Raw genomic sequence first — 20,385 nt, forward strand, 5'->3', positions numbered from 1 at the left:
GAAAAGTAGTTGTAATACATATAACCAAGAAAAGACTTGTATTCAGGGTTTCAAAGAACTCCTATAAATCAATAAAAAACCTGGACAACCCAACTTTTTAAAGCCAAATTAAGTTTCAGTATACACACACTTGAATGACTTAAAAAACGCTAACAATACCAACTGTTAGTGATGACGTGAAGCAACTGGAACTCTGATACACTGCTTGATGTGAAATTGGTACAAGTACTCTGGAAAACTGTTTGGTAATATCTACTAAAGCCAAACACAATATGTGCACTATAACCCAGCACTTCCACTCCTAGCTATACGCAACAGAAATGCACACTTGAGAACCTAAAAGATACATGTCTTCGATTATCAACAATACAGCAGATCCATCAGTGGAATGCTATTTAGCAATGCAAATGAACTACTGTTACAACAACATGGATGAGTCATAAGGTTGAGTGAAAGATGCCAGACCAAAGAATATATACAGTATGATTGCTTTTTTACATAAAGTTCAAAAACAGGCAAAATAATCTACAGTGATTAAAGAATAATGTTTTTCTCTGGTGGGGATACTATTTATAGAAAGGGACAAGAGTGAGCCCTCTGGAGTAATATAAACATTCAAGTGTCTTATTCTGAGTGATGGTTTCACAGATATACGTGCATATAAAAACTGAGCTAAAAACAAGATTTGTGCATTTTACTATGTGTACATTACACCTCAAAAAACAAAAAACCCCAAGAATAAAATAAACACTATTACCAATAAATTGAACCAAGAAATGGAAAACCCAATAAAAAGAACAGTTTCTTGGAAAATATAACTTAGGAAAGCCAACTTTGAAAAAACCAGAAAACCTGAATGATAATCACTAAAAAAATTTAGTTAGAACTTAAAACTCTACCCATATATCCCCAAATATCAGGCCCGGGTTTATAAGCAATTGCTAAAAATATTTCAAGGAACAATCTCCATTTTACACAAAGTACTAAAGAGCAGAAAAAGGGAAAAGTATCAAACTTGCTTTATGAAGCTGGTATCACCTAGATACCAAAAACAGGCAAGGACAGTATTAGGGGCCAGTTTAAGAGATTTTCTTAGGTAATTTACCACACTAACTCATGAAGGGAGAAAAATAATACATGCAGAAAAACCATTCAATAAAATTTAACTCATCATTATTAAAACTAGCCCTTTGTAAAGGGTATTTATCAACAACCCACAAGAAACATCCTACAATGTTAAAGATCACAGAAATAGTCCCTTTAATGTATAACAAAGAATCACACTATTGTTACTTTTATGTAACACTGTAGTGATGTTTGAGCCAGTACAAGGTGAGAAAAATAACAATAGATGTTAGGATTAGAAGAGAAGAGCCATTATTTGTAGACAGTGACTGCCTGAATTTCATCTGTAGATGAAATATTAAATATTCAGTGAGACTGCCTAATACTAGATCTACACATGAAAACTGTCTTTCCATATACCAGTAACTAATAACCATGAAGTGGAAGTTTTAAAAATACACCATTTACTGGACTTCCTGGTGGCACAGTGGTTAAGAATCTGCCTGCCAGTGCAGGGGACACGGGTTCGAGCCCTGGTCCGGGAAGATACCATGTGCCATGGAGCAACTAAGCCCGTGTGCCACAACTACTGAAGCCCGCGTGCCTAGAGCCCGTGCTCTACAACAAGAGAAGCCACCACAATGAGAAGCCTGTGCACCACAATGAAGAGCAACCCCCGTTTGCCGCAACTAGAGAAAGCCCATGCACAGCAACGAAGACCCAACGCAGCCAAAAATAAATAAATAAAAAATGAAAATGTACCACTTACAAAAAGTAAGACAATATAAGTAGGAGTAGATAGGATGTACAAGACTCTAAAAGGAAATATATCTTTATTGAAGAATATAAAATATTCTTATGTACTTATGGTCCACATTCACGAACAGTTAGACTCAATATGGTAAAGATGATAGTTCTCCACAAAATAATCTAAAAATTTAATGTATTTTAGTAAATATTCCATCAGGATTTGCCTTGGAACTTATCTGCAGAATATTTCGTTGTATAAATGCACCACGTTATTTTTTGTTATTTTATATTATTAGGCATTTAAGATTTTCAGATTTTTTGCAATTATAAACTTTGACTTATGAAAATTCCCTGGTGGTCCAATGGTTAGGATTGCGCGCTTTCACTGCCAAGGGCCCAGGTTTGACCCCTGGTGGGGAACAAAGATCCCACCAGCCGTGCGGTGTGGCCAAAAAAAAAAAAAAAAAATCGATGAATATCCTTAGTGCATACATATGATTTTTTTAGGATAAATTTCTAAAAATAAGAATTGCTGAGTGAGTCAGAGGGCAAATGCATTGTTAAGGACTCTTTTTTAAAAAAACATTTATTTATTTACTTATGTGGCTGCTTTGGGTCTTAGTTGTGGCACGCAGGATCTTCACTGTGGTGTGCGGGGTCTTTCATTGCGGCACGCGGGCTCAGTAGTTGCAGTGCGCAGGCTTAGTTGCCCCATGGCATGTGGGATTGTAGTTCCCCAACCAGGAATCAAACCCACGTACCCTGCACTGGAAGGCAGATTCTTAACCACTGGACCACCAGGGAAGTACTGAATTGTTAGAGGACTCTTGCTGGAAATTCCCATGGTATATATTCAAACTTTTATTGAATGACTGAACACACATTATTAATTTGATGGGTGAAAAAATTCCCCTTGTTGACATAAGCATTTCTCTGATCCCTGCTTCCCCACTCCCCAATCTGTCATTTGTCTTTCAATTTTATTGATGGGTTCTTTTCTCCACCTGATATTTACTTCAATATTTTTAAAAACATGACTAGCCACTAATTTTTAATGTTTCATACCCTCCCAATCTGTAATAATACTTTATCAAATACTAAATTTTAAAATACACAGTTTACGGTTCTATGTGTAGATTTTATTCTGCCTCACTTTTCTATCTGGCTGTTCCTGTTAACACATACTGTTTTAATAATTCTAACAGTAAATGTTTTACTACCTAGTAGGGAAATCGTTCCTTGATCTTCTTTTTCAAGATGTTCTGGGACTTCCCTGGTGGTGCAGTGGTTAGGAGTCCTCCTGCCAACGCAGGGGATTCAGGTTCGAGCCCTGGTCCAGGAAGATCCCACATGCCGTGGAGCAGCTGAGCCAGTGAGCCACAACTACTGAAGCCCACACGCCTAGAGCCGGTGCTCCGCAACAAAGACAAGCCACTGCAATAAGAAGCCCCCGGACCGCAACGGAGAGTAGCCCCCGCTCACCACAACTAGAGAAAGCCCGCGCATAGCAATGAAGACCCAACAGAGCCGAAAATAAATAAATAAATAATTGTATTTAAAAAAAAAAAAAAGATTTTCTTAGCTATTCTCTGGTATTTACTCTTTCAAATGAACTTCAGAATTACTTTATCAAGTTAATTAAAATCTCGATTCTTTTTTGGATGACTTCATGTTGAATTTACATATTAATATGAATTGATTTCTTCCCTTCCATATGTATAGTATATCCTTTCACTTATATGAAGCCCACTGGAAAAAAACATAGGAAATTCTGACTACTATGGATGGAGGAAAGATAAAACATGATCTTTACTAAGATTTCAAAGGAATTTAATTTTCCTAAAGATATACCTATACATCAGCTCACAATCTCTTTACACTGCTACAACATTTTTTAAAGTACAGTCTATACCCACTACCTCTTCCTTCATTCCTTACCTTTATAAAATATGTAAGAACTGTAACCAAAATTGCATTAATAACTGAAAAAGAAACCACTGAGTTAAATTATCAATGGAGACCAGCATTGCCAGTTATTAGCTGAGTGTCTCTGGCAAATAAATCACAATCTCCTATTACTCTTCTACATAACATGAAAGCTTCTGTATAGATGATCTTAAAAGAACAGAACAGTGATCTCTATGCTCCCTAAACACTATCTTTTCAACTAATTTTCAAAAGACGTCACACAGCATTATTCTTTTGTCTACATCTTGTTTCATTTAAACCTCACAACTTCATTTGTGAATCATGTAGTACTAACTTTAACAGCTCACCCCAAAGTTGTATTACCTTCTGTCCTCGTTTCATTGGCTGCACAGCCGGGACATTTTTGCTGGTGTTCTGAGGAGTTTCAATGTGTAGAGCATTTTCTTTTTCTTTGTCCTTTCCTTCTATCATTTCTAAATCCCCTGAGTCACTTGGAAGCTTTTTTTTCTTCATTTCCCTAAATATAAATGAAACGGAAACATCTAAGAATTTCATATTCTTAGTACCCTAAAAAAATTACATGGGGAGGGGAACATGTGCAATATATAAGAGATCAAGGCTTCTGCTTAACTTGTTATCACCAGGCTACAGTATACAAGAAGTGCAAGTCATCATACAAGAAAAAGCTGAAAATTTTTCTCTCATGCATTTATCATTCTTTCTGTCATCCAGGCTCAAAATACTGTCATCCTTGACTTATCCTGATTCAGTAGCCACGTTTAGTCCCTCAACACTTTGATGGCCAGGCACTGGGATTTTGTAGTCTTTGTATCAACATGGCCTTGGCAGACGTTAGGTATTCGATAAAACATTTGTGGACTGGTTAGCAGAATAAATGGATTTTAAAAATAAGCAGATTAAAGAGAACAGGAAAATTCTATTACTGTGATATTTTTCATGTGCGATCTCTTCTATTCCCAATGCCACTGCCCTAAGGCCAGGTCCTTATCACTTGCCACCCAGACTTCCTCCATATTTCCCCCATAATCTGTTCTCCATGAACTTCTAGATTATTTTTCCATAACTGTTTACCTATGTCACACTCCCATTCAAAATCTTCCAAAAGTCCTCCTCACATCACTTTCAGGAGAAGTCCAAAACACTTAGCTTGTCATTCTAGGTTCTCCACTTTTGGTCCAATCTCACTTCGCCAATCTTATCTACCAGTTCACAAACATGAATATTCTGTTCCTTTCACCTCAATCTATCATTTCCCCAAAGCACTTTGAATATTACATCCAAATACCCACCACCTCCTTCCCTTTGATCATACTAATTCTCCTTGCAGTCTCCAACCTTCTTAACTTCATTTACCTAAGATCCTACTATATCTTCAAGGTATAAACTTCTGATGGTATTTCCCAAAACAACTGAACTCAAAGTAAATTCTTACTCCTGAATTACTGTATCACTTTCAGATAACACCATTTATAGATTTATGGCTATTTCCTGAATCCAGGACTCAAAAGCTTCTGGATGGCATGAACTTTATATTTTACCTCTTTGTGTACTCAGTATCTAGCATAATACCATGTATTCAGAGAGTTTTCTGTAATTGTTTATAATGATAATCTTTCTCAAAAGAGTTGATTATCCACTTCAATCTAGGGCCTCTTTCTGGAGTGCTTTACTAGTTGTAGTCTTTTTCACCCTACGTAGTTGTCTCAGTTGTCCCTTTCATTCTGCCTCTATCTTTTTCTGTTCGCCTTCTGAGCCCTACTATATTAGAGAAAAAGAAAAGACAAGGAAGAAACCCCAAGTCTTCTTCTTACATAAAAATTTCCTAATTTCAGTACAGGAATGCCTCAGAGATATTGCAGATTCTGTTCCAGACCACTGCAATAAAGTGAATATCGCAGTAAAGCGAGTCATGAATTTTTTGGTTTCCCAGTGCATATAAAGTTATGCCTACACTCTACTGCAGTCTATTAAGTGTGCAAAGCAATATGTCTTAAAAAAAAGCAATGTATATACCTTAATTTAAAAACACTTTATTGCTAAAAAATGCTTACCACCCTCCAAGTCTTCAGTGAGTCGTACTCTTTTTATAATAGTAATATCAAAGATCACTGATCACAGATCACCATAACAAATATAATAATAATGAAAAAGTTTGAAATATTGCAAGAATTCCAAAATATGACCCAGAGACATGAAGTGAACAAATGCTGTTGGAAAAATGGTGCCAACAGATTTGCTCCATGTGGGGTTGCCATAAACTTTCAATCTGTAAAAAACACAGTATCTGCAAAGCACAATAAAATGAGGTATGCCTGTATTCCTGTTTATTTCTGTCAATATTATCCTAGAATCAGCCTGTCTAATACACTGCAATTATTATTGTACATATTTATGTAATAAAAGGTCTGTCTTCTGTTACTTGACCTATCTCACTGATTACAGTAGCAGACTGGGGCCCTAAAACAGAAAAACCCGTTAGAGCAGAATATGAAACACTAAACAAAATTTATGCTAAGTTTTGATAATTTTAGTAAGGGAGATCTTTGTAACAGCCAAGTGATCTGTCATGACTGAATTGTTAATTAAAAAAAAAAAAGATGCTTTTCAGTTAAATAACACAAGTATATTTACCTTCTTTCCTTGGCTGACAAATGCCTCCGGCTCTGCAATTTACTGTCGCTCTATTAAAATTAAAACAAAAAACAAGCAAATACAAACAATAACATCGCCACTGTTAATTTTTCATAAAGCTAAAATTAAAAAGTAGAAAATTATTTATTGAGAAGGACATGATGTTCCTCATAAAACTGAAAAAAAAACCTTTACCATATTAGAAGGTTCCTCTTTTGAAGCCAATTTCTGGAGAGACCTATGGAAACAAACAGAAAGAGAAGTCCACTACCCTATAAAAGGCATTCATTTACAAAGTCCCAAAACATTCCCATACCATACTCTTAGTTAATTATCGGCAATCCTACAAATTTTCAAATTTGGCAAAATTAGAAAAAATATAATCAAACTGCTCATCTCCTCACTTTAAAATATATTCTTAAATAGCTGACATGTATTGGACACTTACTATGTACCAGGCACTGCTAGATGCTTTACATTCATGTAACCTTCAAAACCCTATGAAGGGGGTACCATTCTCTTTTCACCAAGAAGAAAACTGAAACTTAGACATAGAGTCACTTGCCCAAGGGCATACTCTAAGATTCAATACTGGTCTGACTCCTAAGCCTTTCCTAACTACTCCAATAATAAAGCTTTTATAGCTATGGTATTGTTTACCTGGTGATCAGTAAGACATTAAAGACTAACACATTTTTTTTAATGTAACTGCTTTTATTATTAGCATTTATAACCATTTACTTGTTTCTATTTTGACTTGTTTGGCCACTTTTATATATATTGTGTTTTTCTACCCTGGGTCCTGGGAATTTCTTAAGAGAGATCTACCCCCCTATCAAATGGTGAAAAGATAGTAAGCTCGTAGGACAATGGAGGGTAAAAGCACTGAAGTCAATCTTGGTATTATTTGTATAAGGATTAACTCTTCATCACTCCCAACTTACAAAATAAAACTTAAAATTACAGTTTTTAAATTACCTTTGGGATTGAAGGTGGGACAAGTCAATGGAAGTATCAGGATAATGTAATGTCTCTTCCCCTTCATCCTTCATTTCACCAACAGGTTCCTGATGCTTTACCACCTCCTCAGATTCTCCTTCATCTTCAGAGCTTTCTTCCTGAATTAGTTCATTTAGCTCATCACCACCACTCTGAATAGTAATATCCCCTTGGTCAACCTGAGTCACAAGTTCCACTTCCACAGGAGTTTCATGTAATTCCTCTTTATCTTCTTCACTGCTACTGTCACCTCCATCTATTGAATTACCATAAGGAAAGTCAGAGTGCTATCACCACAACAAGATTAGATGATTTTCTTGAAAACTTCATAAAAATATTCAATTCACTCCCTCTTTCTCCAAAAGATCACCAGAAAAATGCCTGATCCTCCCCAAAGGTTACTCTGACTTAGACAAAGGGATACTCTGTATCAGGAATTGTTTGGAATAAATTATCTCCAAGATCCTTTACTACAATAAATTTCTTAGACATTGCGACCATTTCTACAATGAAAACTATCGCTTGTCTTTGTTAAGTATTTCCAAAAAGGAGGAAAATAGAAGTAGTTATATAAATTCTGCCACTTTTATTATAATTTGCACATGAGAACTGAAATGAGATAAAACAAGTTACATAACTGGCACACAGCAAGTGTTCACACTTTTGCAAAAGGAACACCATCTAGTAGTAATAATATGGTCTAGTTACCTCACGTATAGAATAAGATGCCACCAACCATTTGACAAGGATGGTTGTGAGAATTCAATAAAAAATAATGTAAATAAAGCATACATGTCATGAACATGGTGAAAATTCAAAAAAAATAGAATTATGTACAATAGCAGTTGTAAGTGAAACAATGAACTATTACTCCTAAAAAGGAATGACTCTAGGAGATGTAAAAATAACTTAGAGGGCATACATTCCCTAGTTCCTTTAGGTAGGTAGGTAAATTTATTTCAGCAACCACAGCTGCTCTCTACTTGAAGCAAACACATTATTAAATCAAGCTAAATTCTCGTAAGAAATTGTACTTGTTATAAACTCATCTTTGTATTGCTTCTAATTCCTAAACCCAAAAGTAAATGCTCACTTATATATACCCGAGTCTATCTCTGTTAAACACATTTATGTACTACTCATTAAATACTAGGGAAGTTTTATAATATAAACATATATTCAAGTATTAGTTATGGATCCAATTAAACACTTTATAATTCACTAGAATAAGTATATTTAACATTTCCAAAACCAAAATTCAATAAAGTTGACAGCAAGTTGGGGTTTTTTGGGAAATTTTAATTACCCCAAAAGAGACGATCTTCTAGGTAAGAATTTAGAAGCAAAACTAGACAACAGAAAACATTATAAGCTACTTTATTAAAATCTGTAAACTACCTAGTTGTTCCATCTCCTCTGATATGAGTTCACTTGTGCAAATCGCCAATGTCTCCATGTCTTCATCCTGCACTCTGACTTTTCGTTCACCCCGATGTCTCCAAATACAAGACTCATCTACCTATGGAAACAGTTCTTTTCACTGGTGGAACTTTAGGTTAAGACTAATGAAAATCAGAAAAAAAATAATGAAGAAGCTGAAGAGTACCTTAAAGAGGAAGCTAAACCCCATCATTAGATGTGAGGGAGGAAGGAAATTCTTTTTTCCTATGAAAGATAATGTACATAAATGTTTTAAAAATACTGTTTTCTCCATTTTATGCTTGTAAGATATCTGCCACAATGGTCACGTTTGTTCTGTCTTTTCTCTGTCATGAAGGAACATTTCCCATTTACAGAATCTGGCATTATATATAGGAATTAAGAAAGAAAAAATATGAATGCTTGCTCTCATCATCTGGGTTAGTCAGATCCTAAATAATCTATTTTTAGAAAAAAGGTCATGCTATACTTTCTTACCCTTATAAATGTAAACTATATGAAAGTACACTGTCATCAATAAAAATATATATGGAGATGACATGTCAAATGCTAAATTTGCCACACCACAGCAAAATTTTCCTTATTTAATAACAGACTTCATATATGAAGTTAGAATAATTAGTTTCTGTTCTGAGAATATTAGTAGATGGTCCTCAAACCTGTCTCCATAATCCACTGGCAAGTCATTACCTCTTATCATGAAGCTTCCTGTTGTCAAATATTCTCCAGTTGGTGCTGTTTTAGACACCTGAGGAACACAATAACACATTATACTCTTGTCTTAAGAAATATGTTTTTTAAATTTTCACCTGAGAAAGTAAAGCCATATTGAAGTAAAGAGTACTACGTCCTGAAAAGTTTATAATTTAGCAAAAATTTTTAACACTGAAGGGCTATCTCTTCAAAGATAGATATATCTTTGTCCATAACAAAGAAAAGAAATAATGAAGAATACACTACATCAATCATTTTCAAATGCCATGGACTAGAGCCACAACTGTCCACATTTCCTCTAATGTGAGACATAAGAAGAAGAACAAGGATAGCTTAATAAGCTCATCATAAAGGTATAAAAGTATATTTACTATATTTATTACATTAAATCCTTTCCTGAGATACTTTTTTTTTTTGGTAATGAAATAACCTTTCATCTTAGTAAATAAAGATAATAGCATATTTTTAAAAATATCTTCTAATTTGGCAAAATAGGAAGTGAGCAATATAACTCCACAATTTAAAAAAATTTTACACATCTGTGAAACACCCAAATCTGAGAGTATCTTTACTAGTAATAGTTATGTAAGGGATTAAAAGCACACTAAAAAAACCTATTCATAAAAGAATTAAAGCCACTTTTATAATAGTACCAAGGCAGAAAATATAATCCCAGAAGTGATATTAATTTCCTAAGGACACAATATCACAATGTAGCAGAAAATAATAAATATAAACAGATATAAAATGAAACTAAATCTAAGGGAGGATAATAGTATTGAACTCTTTTTACCTTGCTGTATAGCTTTAAGACTTTGTAAAAGTTTATCATTATCAATTATAATTCTTGAGAATGTGAAATGAATAGCAGTGTGAAGTCATATATGGAATGAAGTATCATCAAAAAATAGCATTAACCACAAAGAAGGACAATTACTAAAACCAAGTGTATAGAAAAAACCACTGGATATACCTACTTTACAGGAAGGACCAAAGAGAATTCAGAAAATTTCAACAAAGGCGAACAGGAGAAAGACTTTTTAGGTCAGTAGGCCAGTCATAACTGGAACAGTCTTTATCCCATATAATTACATGGATCACTCTCAAATCTTACCTTTCCAGAAAGGCCTTCCCTGACACTACATTCAAAATGGTAGCCTCTATCACTCTCTATCCCCTTACTCTGCTTTAAAAATAAACTTTGTTACCTGCCACTACACATCTATTTTTCAACATCAAAATGTCAACTCCATCACAAGGTACTCTGTCTGCCTCATTCAATTCTATATCCTCACAATTTGGAACACAGTTGCTCTTACTAAATTAAGAAAAAGGACCACAGCCCTTATTACCTGATGATGGTACACCCACCAAGCACTAGTGATAACTCGTGCATCCCAAGCAGCACTGTAGCAAAGTGCCATCGTGCCAGCTTCAGTCAAGGTCCGAGGGGGAATTGGTTCTCCTGTAATAACAATACTAGAACGCTTCAGTACCGAAGTACAGACTTTCTAGAGCAAGACATGGAAACCACATGCAGCATAACAGGTTCACTCCTCTTATATTTTAAACAATAATACCACACTTTCATTTCAGTATTACAAGAAGTTACTATTTTTACTAAAAATGTATTTAGGGCTTCCCTGGTGGCGCAGTGGTTGAGAGTCCGCCTGCTGATGCAGGGGACACGGGTTCGTGCCCCGGTCCGGGAGGATCCCACGTGCCGCGGAGCGGCTGGGCCTGTGAGCCATGGCCGCTGAGCCTGCGCGTCCGGAGCCTGTGCTCCGCGGTGGGAGAAGCCCACGTACCGCAAAAAAAAAAAAAAAAAAATGTATTTAACAGGGCTTCCCTGGTGGTGCAGTGGTTAAGAATCTGCCTGCCAATGCAGGGAACACGGGTTTGATCCCTGGTCTGGGAAGATCCCACATGCCACGGAGCAACTAAGCCCATGCGCCACAACTAACGAGCCTGCGCTCTAGAGCCTGCAAGCCACAACTACTGAGCCCGTGTGCCAGAACTACTGAATCCCACACGCCTAGAGCCCATGCTCCACAACAAGAGAAGCCACCGCAATGAGAAGCCCGCGCACTGCAATGAAGAGTAGCCCCCGCTCGCTGCAACTAGAGAAAGCCCGCGCACAGCAACAAAGACCCAACGCAGCCAAAAATAAATAAATTAAAAAAAGTTTTTAAAAAATGTATTTACACAGCAGGTTTTTAAATGGTCTAAGTAAATAAAACAAGTCAGAGAAGAAATATCCTCACTTTTATCAGTAATTCTAACTTCATTCCAGAAAGGATAATTTAGAAAAATCTATTCAAAGGTTGAAGACTTCCAGAATTACTATATATTGCCTAATTTCTCAAAATGAAGAGCATATTAATATACCCCTACAGTAAGAATTCAAATATTTTAAAATTGGGATATAATTCACATACCATAAAATTCATTCTTTTAAAGTGTACAATTCAGTGGGTTTTAGTATAGTCATAAAGCTATGCAATCATTACCATTAATTTCAGAACATTTTCATCATCCCCAAAAGAAATCCTGTATCTATTAATAGTCACTTCATCTTCCCAGCCGCTGGCAATCACTAATCTACTTTCTGTCTCTACAGATTTGCCTATTTTGGAATTTCATATACATGGAATCATACATACCTGGCTTCTTTCACTTAGCATGTTTTCAAGGTTCATTCATGTGAGAGCATATGTCAGTACCTCATTTCTTCTTAAGTCTGAATAATATTCTATTATATGGATACACCACATTTTGTTTATTAATCAATGGATCGACATACAGGTTGTTTCCATTTCTTGGCTATTATAATGCTATTATGAATATCTGCAAATAAGTTTGGACATATGTTTTCAATTATCTTGGAATACCTAGGAGTGGAATTGCTGGGTCACATGGTAAAATCTATGTTTACCTTTTTCAGAAACTATGAAACTATTTCCTATAGCAGCTAGATCATTGTCCATTCCCACCTGCGGTGTATAAGGGTTCCAATCTCTCCACAACCTCAGTAACATGTTACTGTTTTTTTGTTTCTTTTGGCCGCCCTGTGTGGCTTGTGGGATTTTAGTTCCCCGACCAGGGATTGAACCCAAGCCCTTGGCAGTGACAGTGTGGAGTCCTAACCACTGGACCGCCAGGGAATTCCCACTGTCTGTTTTTTTATTTCAACTATTCTTGTGGGTGTTAAGTGGTATTTCTCTGTGGTTTTGATTTGCATTTCCGTAACAGGCAAATGATGCTGAGCATCTTATCATGTGCTTGTTGGCCTTTTGTATCTTTGGAGAAATGTCTATTTCACATTTTAAAAATTTTGTTCATTTTAAAATTGCCTTTCTATTTTAGAGTCAGAAGAGTTCTAGAGTTCTTTGGATATTGGTCCTTTATCACATAAACGACTTGCAAATATTTCCTCCCATTCTGTGGACTGTCTTTTCACTTTCTTGATAGAGTCCTCTGAATTAAAGTTTTAATTTTGCTTAAGTCTGATTTGTTTTTTCTTCGGTTGCTTATGCTTATGGTGTCATATCTAAAAAATGACTTCCTGATCCAAGATTATGAAGGTTTTTTTACACCTTATTTTCTTCTAACAGTCTTATAGTTTTAGCTCTTAAATTTAGGTCTGATGCAATCTTTTTTTTTTTCGGTACGTGGGCCTCTCACTGTTGTGGCCTCTCCCGTTGCGGAGCAGTCTCCAGACGTGCAGGCTCAGCGGCCATGGCTCACGGGCCCAGCCACTCCGCGGCACGTGGGATCTTCCCAGACCGGGGCACAAACCTGCGTCCTCTGCATTGGCAGGCGGACTGTCAACCACTGCACCACCAGGGAAGTCCCTGCTTTTAATTTTTATAAATGGTATGAAGCAGGGGTCTAACTTCATTCTTTGGCACATGGATATTAGTTGCATCAGCCCTATTTGTTGAAAAAATTATTCTATCCCCATTGAATGGCCTTGGCACCCTTGCTGAAAATCAACTGACCATAAACAAGGAGTCTCAATTCTCTTCATTAATCTATCAGTCCATCCTCACACCAATATCACACTGTCCTGATACCACACTGACTGTTGTTTTGTAGGAGGTTTTGAAATCAGGTAGTGTGAGTCCTCCAATTTTGTTCTCCGTTTTCAAGAATGATTTGGCTAATCTGGGTACTCTGCATTTCCACATGAATTTCAGTATGAGCTTTGTCCATCTCTGCAAAAACAGGCAGCTGGAATTTTGAGAGGAACTGCACATATCTGTAGATTAATGTGGGAAGTACTGCCATCAGGACAATATAAGACTTCTAATTCATAAACACTGGAAGTGTTCCCCTTTATTTAGGTCTTCTTTAATTTCTTTCAATGATGTTTTGTAGTTCAGTGTGTATGTCTTGCATTTCTTTTTGGTAAATTTATTACTAAATATTTTATTCTTTTGTAATGCTGTTATAAGTGGATGTTTTATTAATTTCCTTTTAATACTGCTTATTGCTAGTATATAAAAATATAACTGACTTTTATATATTGACCTTATATCCTAGACGTTGCTGAACTTATTAACTAATAATTTTTAGTAGATTGCTTAAGGTTTAAATATATAAGATTTTGTCATTTGCAAACAGAGATAGTTTTATCTGTCCCTTACCAATTTGGATATTTTAAACTTTTTATTGCCTAATGGCCTACTTAGAACCTCCATACAATGTTGAGTAAAAGTGTGGCAAGAACAGATGTGCTTATCTTGTTCCTGATCTTGGGGGAAAAGCTGTCTTTCACCATTAAGCATGATTTTTAGCTGTGTTCTTTACCAACTTGAGGAAGTTTCCATCTATTCTTAGTTTGTTGAGTGTTTTTATCACAAATGAGTACTGGATTATTACCAAAGGCTTTTTCTCATCAATTGAGATCATCATGTGGTTTTTGTCCTTTATTTTATTAATACACTGTATTACATTAATTTTCATATGTTAAACCAACTTTGCATTCCTGGGAATAAATCCCACTTTATCATGTGTATAATCCTTGTAATATGCTGCTGGATTCAGTTTCCTAATATTTTGTTGAGGACTTTTGTGTCTATATTCATAAATAATGTTGGTCTGTAGTTTTCTTTCCTGTGATATCTTCATCTGGTTTTGTTATTAAGGTAATACCAGCCCTATAGAATGAGTTAGAAAGTTCCTCTCTCTTCTACCTTTTGGAAGTTTATGAAGGATTGATGTTCAGTCTTCTTTAAAAGTTCTGTAGACTTTAGGAATTTGAATCTTATTGTTTTGGTTAGTCTAGCTAAAGGTTTATCAGTTTTATCGATCTTTTCAAAGAACTAACTTTGGTTTTGTTGATTTTTCTCCACTGTCTTTCTATTCTGTTTTATTTCCACCCTAATCTTTACCATTTCCCTTCCTTTCCTTACTATGGGTTATCTGCTTTTCTTTTTCTACATCTTAATGTGTACAGTTTTGTTATTGCTTTCAAATCATTCCTCTTTTTTATTATAGGTAGTACAGCTATAAATTTTTCTCTGAGCACTGCCTTAGGTGCATCTCATAAGTCTCAATAAATTTGTTTGCATTTCGTTCACCTCAAAGTATTTTCTAATACCCCCCTGTGATTTCCTCTTTGATCCACTGGTTATTTTATGAGTGTGTTGTTTATTTCCACACATTTGTGAATTTTCTAAATTTTCTTCTATTAGTGGTTTCTAATTTCACTCCATTATGGTCGGAAAATTTACTTTATATGATTCATTAGTTTTAAATTAACTGAGACTTATTTTATAGACTATCAAATGGTCCACCCTGGAGAATGTTCCATGTGCACTTGAGAAGAATGAGTAATCTAGTGTTGTGAGGTAGAGTGTACTACAGATATGTGTAGAATCTAGGTAACTTGAGTGTTGTTCAACTCTTCTATTTCTTTGTTGATCTTATAGCTAGTTATTCTAGCCATGATTGAAAGTTAGGTATTGATATCTTGAACTACTATTATTAAATTGTTTATTTCTCCCTTCATGTATTCTATGGCTCTTTTGTTGGATGCATATATGTTTGTTTATTTATTATTTTATAAATTCATTTACTTATTTTTGGCTGTGTTGGGTCTTCGTTGCTGCACGCAGGCCTTCTCTAGTTGTGCAAGCAGGGGCTACTCTTCATCGTGGTGCGTGGGCTTCTCATTCCAGTGGCTTCTCTTGTTGCAGAGCACAGGCTCTAGGCATGCGGGCTTCAGTAGTTGTGGCACATGGACTCAGTAGTTGTGGCTCGCAGGCTCTAGAGCGCAGGCTCAGAAGTTGTGGTGCACGGGCTTAGCTGCTCTGCGGCATGTGGGATCTTCCTGGACCAGGGCTTGAACCTGTGTTCCCTGTACTGGCAGGCGGATTCTTAACCACTGCACCACCAGGGAAGTTACAGATGCATATGTGCTTATAACTGTTACACCTTATTGATGGATTGACACTTTTATCATTATAAAGTGTCCTTCTTTATCTGTATTAGTGATTTTTCTCTTATATTAAAAATATTTTAAACAAAAGAATTAAAGTTATGAATCATAGAAAGAAATATATTACCTGTTGGATTCTTAATTACACAGCTAGTTGCTCCATGAAGGTCAGCATGTACATAAATGTCCCCTTTAAAACAAATAAGAAATAATACTTTAAGTCCTGTTTCTTTGTTTTTAAGTTGAAATTGTTTATTTACTTATGTTTTAATGGGTTCAAAATCCAAAAGGTATAAAAAGACATATAAAGAAAAGTCTATCTCCCACCCCTGGGAGATTTCTCATAGGCCTCCTCAGAGGAAAACAATGCTAATAAGGCAGATTACAAAAATAGTCACAGTTCTTCTCCCTCCCTCTATCCACACCTCTTTGCTCTATGACCTTGAAGCTTCTCCCATCAAGAGGTGGAGTCCACTTCCCCATCCCTCAAATGTGGGCCGACCCCTTGACCTGCCTTGGCCAGCAGAATGTGGCAGATGTGACCAAATGCCAGTTCCCAGCCTAGGCCTTGAGAGGTGCTGTATGCTTCCTCTTTTTCTCTCAGAAATTTGCTGAGTTACCATATAAGCAAGCCCAGGCTAGCCTGACGATGGGTGAGAGACACATAGAGATGAGTCATCCTAGCAAGTGCAAAGGTCCTGAGGACCATAGATGGTTGACAAATGTGACAAACAGCCAGGAAGCCAGACTGAAGGAAAGTAAGAAATGAGGCTAGAGAAGAAGTCAGGAGCCTTGTAAGCCACAACGAGGACTTCTAGTTTTATTCTGAAGTGTGTGATAGCAACAAATGAATAAATGAGCAAACAGATGAATGCAGGAATGAATGGTCAACTAGGGAAAAGTAAAGTGCATGGTTTCTAACAGAAAAAATGAGCAGCCATTGTTTGCCATGGATAGTTCATCTGAGATTTGAAACTCAAAGAAGAGCAAAGCCCATACAGTTCCATGAAAGGCTCAGCTCACAATGCACAAAGTTAGAGAAGACAGAGACCAAGTCCTGGGTACCATGTAACCTAACCCTGTTGCTTTCTTTCCTGGCTCTGGATCCTCAAAGGACATCAGATTAGCTCTGATACTGATTATTGATTTCTGATACTCACACTGAGGGTTCAGCCACAGTGAAGTGGTGGTTATCAGCAAACAAAAAAAAATGAGAGGGGCTTCCCTGCTGGCGCAGTGGTTGAGAGTCCGCCTGCCGATGCAGGGGACGCGGGTTCATGCCCCGGTCCGCGAAGACCCCACATGCCGCAGAGCGGCTGGGCCCGTGAGCCATGGTCGCTGAGACTGCGCGTCCGGAGCCTTTGCTCCGCAACGGGAGAGGCCACAACAGTGAGAGGCCCACGTACCGCAAAACAAAACAAAACAACAAAAAAAAAACGAGAGGCCTTACAACACAGCACTTAAGTCCTGCTTCTAAAAGTGAAAAACGGTTACAAACTTCAGCACTGAAAAATTAAGCTTTTAAAAATCTGATCTACAATGACTTTGGAGGATTGAAAGCTATTTTCTTAATGCAGTAGAAAATCAAAAATCTAATACTACAGATTAGCTCGGCATTACTACTTTAGGGATATTCACTTAAAATGTGAATCAAGTGTCAAAGCACATATTCAACAAACCATAAACCATAAACCATGAAATTCTTTCTACCAATTAAATCTGTCAAACAAAGGAGTACAAGATAAAAATCTACACCTAATATTGAGATAACCAATCCAGTTACTTAAAAGAAAATTCTTCAGAATTTTAATCTTACCTACCTGGTGTCAAGTATCTTTTCACAATTATTTCATTCTGTTGCTGATCTCGTCCACCAATAATTAGATAGTTCTCTGAGCTAATGAACCAGAGGAATTTCTCAAACCTATCAAATTTTAAAGAAAAAAGTTAACATTTCTTTCCCTTCATAGTTGCCTGAATTCACACCCTTTTAACAAACAAAATAAAACAGAAAGCTCTCCTATCTGTGAAGGTTAAGACAACTTGATGGCTTAATTTCTTAAGACATCAAGCTGAATTTTACTGAAAACTTGCAATGCAAATTGCCCTAGGATATTCTTAAGACAGTCTCAGTAGAAAACAATTCAATTTTATGCTTAAAAAATATGTTCTCTCTTTATTTCCCTCCCATATAGACAGCCTTCTTAAACTGACGTTATAACAATGAATTACAAAAAGCAAAAGCATAAAATGTCACATGGTCCCTAGGTTTAGTTTTCTTTCAGTGGGGCACTGGATAGGCTTTGGGACCACCGATGAGAAAGAAAAGCTGTTTTCCCATTCTGTCTTCAATTAATCAACTGAATGTTACATGTATGATATTCTTTACAGTTTAAAACCAAAAATTGCTGTCAGAAGTGTAAAATTATAACTTTTCTCAAGAAACAAATTAACTTGGGTTTTCATGATTAATACATACCACCACAATAAAAAGTAAAGAGTGTATATTTGTATGACATCTAGAAAATGAGATGCACATAAATATTTCCTATTTTACATATGACTCACAAGATAATTTTTTTATGATTTAACCTAGAATTTTAAAATTTCTGGTTAAAGATGATAGATTGAGCACAGGCATTAAATGAAACTTCCTCATAGCTCCCACAATATAATAGCAAAAGGACTCTATTCCTATTTTCTAATCTGATTTTTTATTGAGTAATACATATACATGGTTCAAAAAATGTTTTAATTACATAAAAAAGTATAGTGAGAGATCCTACATCTCTTCAGTTCCCACAGCTACTACTAACCAATTGGCCATTAGCTTCCTGTACCCTCTCCAGAGTTTCTTTATACATACAAAAGCTAAAATAAAATGCTTATTCTAAACCTTTTCTCTTTTTCAGACACAACACACTGTTCTGCATATTTTTTTCTTTTTTCACTTAAAAATATATTTTCCTCATTGCTGAATGGATGTACTATACTGATTTAACCACTTCCCTATTGATGGTAAAGAGGTTTGCAAAAAGACATAAACCCAAAAGGACAAAAAGAATGTGAAAGATAAATCAAGGATGTATTTTGTAATCATCCTAGCAGAGGAATACATAACTAACTAACAGGCCAAAAAAAAAAAAGCCAACTAATCAAAATAAAGCAACAAGGAAGACAAAAAAGAACACAGAACAAATAAGACACACTGAAAGCTAGCAGTAAGATGGTTAGATTTAAACCCAAATATATCAGAAATTATATTAAATATAAATGTAGTCAATTCTCCAGGTAAAATGCAAAGACTGTCAGACTGGGAAAAAAACAATGATATATACTCCTTTAAAATATAAGGATATAAAAAGGTTCAAATATAATGATGGAAAAAGATAATACCATGCAAATACTAACCAAAAAACAGTTTATACAGTTTTAACATCTCACACAGATGGAAAAAATAGATATAAAAGGACATTTCATTAAAATTAATAAAAGGCTCAATTCACTGAGATGATATAACAGTTCCATATTTGTATCACCTAATTACATAGCCTCACATATATAAAGCAAAAGTTCAGAAGTAAAAGGAGAAACAGATAATCCAAATCGTATGATATTTAACACACTTCTCTCAGTAACTGGGAAAACAAGCATTAAAAAGAGAATTATAAAGGTGCCAAAGATTCGAACAACATGATTGATAAACATGACCTGATATTTAGAGAAATGCACTCAGTAACTGTAGAAAAGCCACTATTTTCAACTATATATGAAACATTTATAAATAAAGCTGCCCATAAATAGACTGGGCCATAAAGCAAGTTTCAACAACAAACACCAAATGACTGAGATAATTCAGAATGTCACCTCTTTTACGCAAATAAAGCTAAAAATCAGTAACAAAAAGTAACCAAAAACCCCCATGTGTTTGGACAGTAATACATATACTTCTAAATAATGCATGGGTGAAGAAATCACCATGGAAATTAGAATATATCTTGACATGAAAGATAATGAAAATCCTAAACAACAGAACTTTTTAGATACAGTTAAAGCCATGCTGAGGGAAATTCACTGCCTTACATATATTAGAAAAGAGGCCGGGGGAAAGGGGAAATCAATGAACTAAGCTTCTGTCTCAAGAAATCAGAAAGGAAAATGCAAATAAATCCCAAAGAAAAGTAGAAGGATGAAAATAATTATTAAAATAGAAGGCACATATATAATACTGGAGATCAATAGTCAAAAACTGGTTCTTTAATGATATTACTACTACTGAAAATCCTCTGGTCAGATTAATCAAGAAAGAGAGAAGGCACAAATAATTCTTGAATGAAAAGGGAGAAGTAATTAATGATTCTAGGGATGTTAAAAACTTAAGTGGAGGGACC

The 20,385-nt window shown here is 35.8% G+C and overlaps 1 protein-coding gene across 2 annotated transcripts in view; it reads right to left on the reverse strand.

Annotated features, from left to right (window-relative positions):
• NEMF (nuclear export mediator factor) overlaps positions 1-20,385 on the reverse strand; it is a 54,490-nt gene that overhangs the window by 6,912 nt on the left and 27,193 nt on the right. For both annotated transcript variants that reach the window (XM_030854897.2, XM_030854895.2), the window contains exons 17-26: positions 17,815-17,918; positions 16,122-16,184; positions 10,902-11,014; positions 9,526-9,583; positions 9,002-9,060; positions 8,794-8,914; positions 7,375-7,651; positions 6,592-6,634; positions 6,397-6,446; positions 4,108-4,261 (exon numbers count right to left, since the gene is read on the reverse strand). In XM_030854897.2, the coding sequence (XP_030710757.1) occupies positions 4,108-4,261; positions 6,397-6,446; positions 6,592-6,634; positions 7,375-7,651; positions 8,794-8,914; positions 9,002-9,060; positions 9,526-9,583; positions 10,902-11,014; positions 16,122-16,184; positions 17,815-17,918 (1,042 nt within the window). The remainder of the gene's footprint in view (positions 1-4,107; positions 4,262-6,396; positions 6,447-6,591; positions 6,635-7,374; positions 7,652-8,793; positions 8,915-9,001; positions 9,061-9,525; positions 9,584-10,901; positions 11,015-16,121; positions 16,185-17,814; positions 17,919-20,385) is intronic.

Source organism: Globicephala melas, chromosome 2 (genome assembly GCF_963455315.2).
Source record: "Globicephala melas chromosome 2, mGloMel1.2, whole genome shotgun sequence".
NCBI classification, from domain to species: Eukaryota; Metazoa; Chordata; class Mammalia; order Artiodactyla; family Delphinidae; genus Globicephala; species Globicephala melas.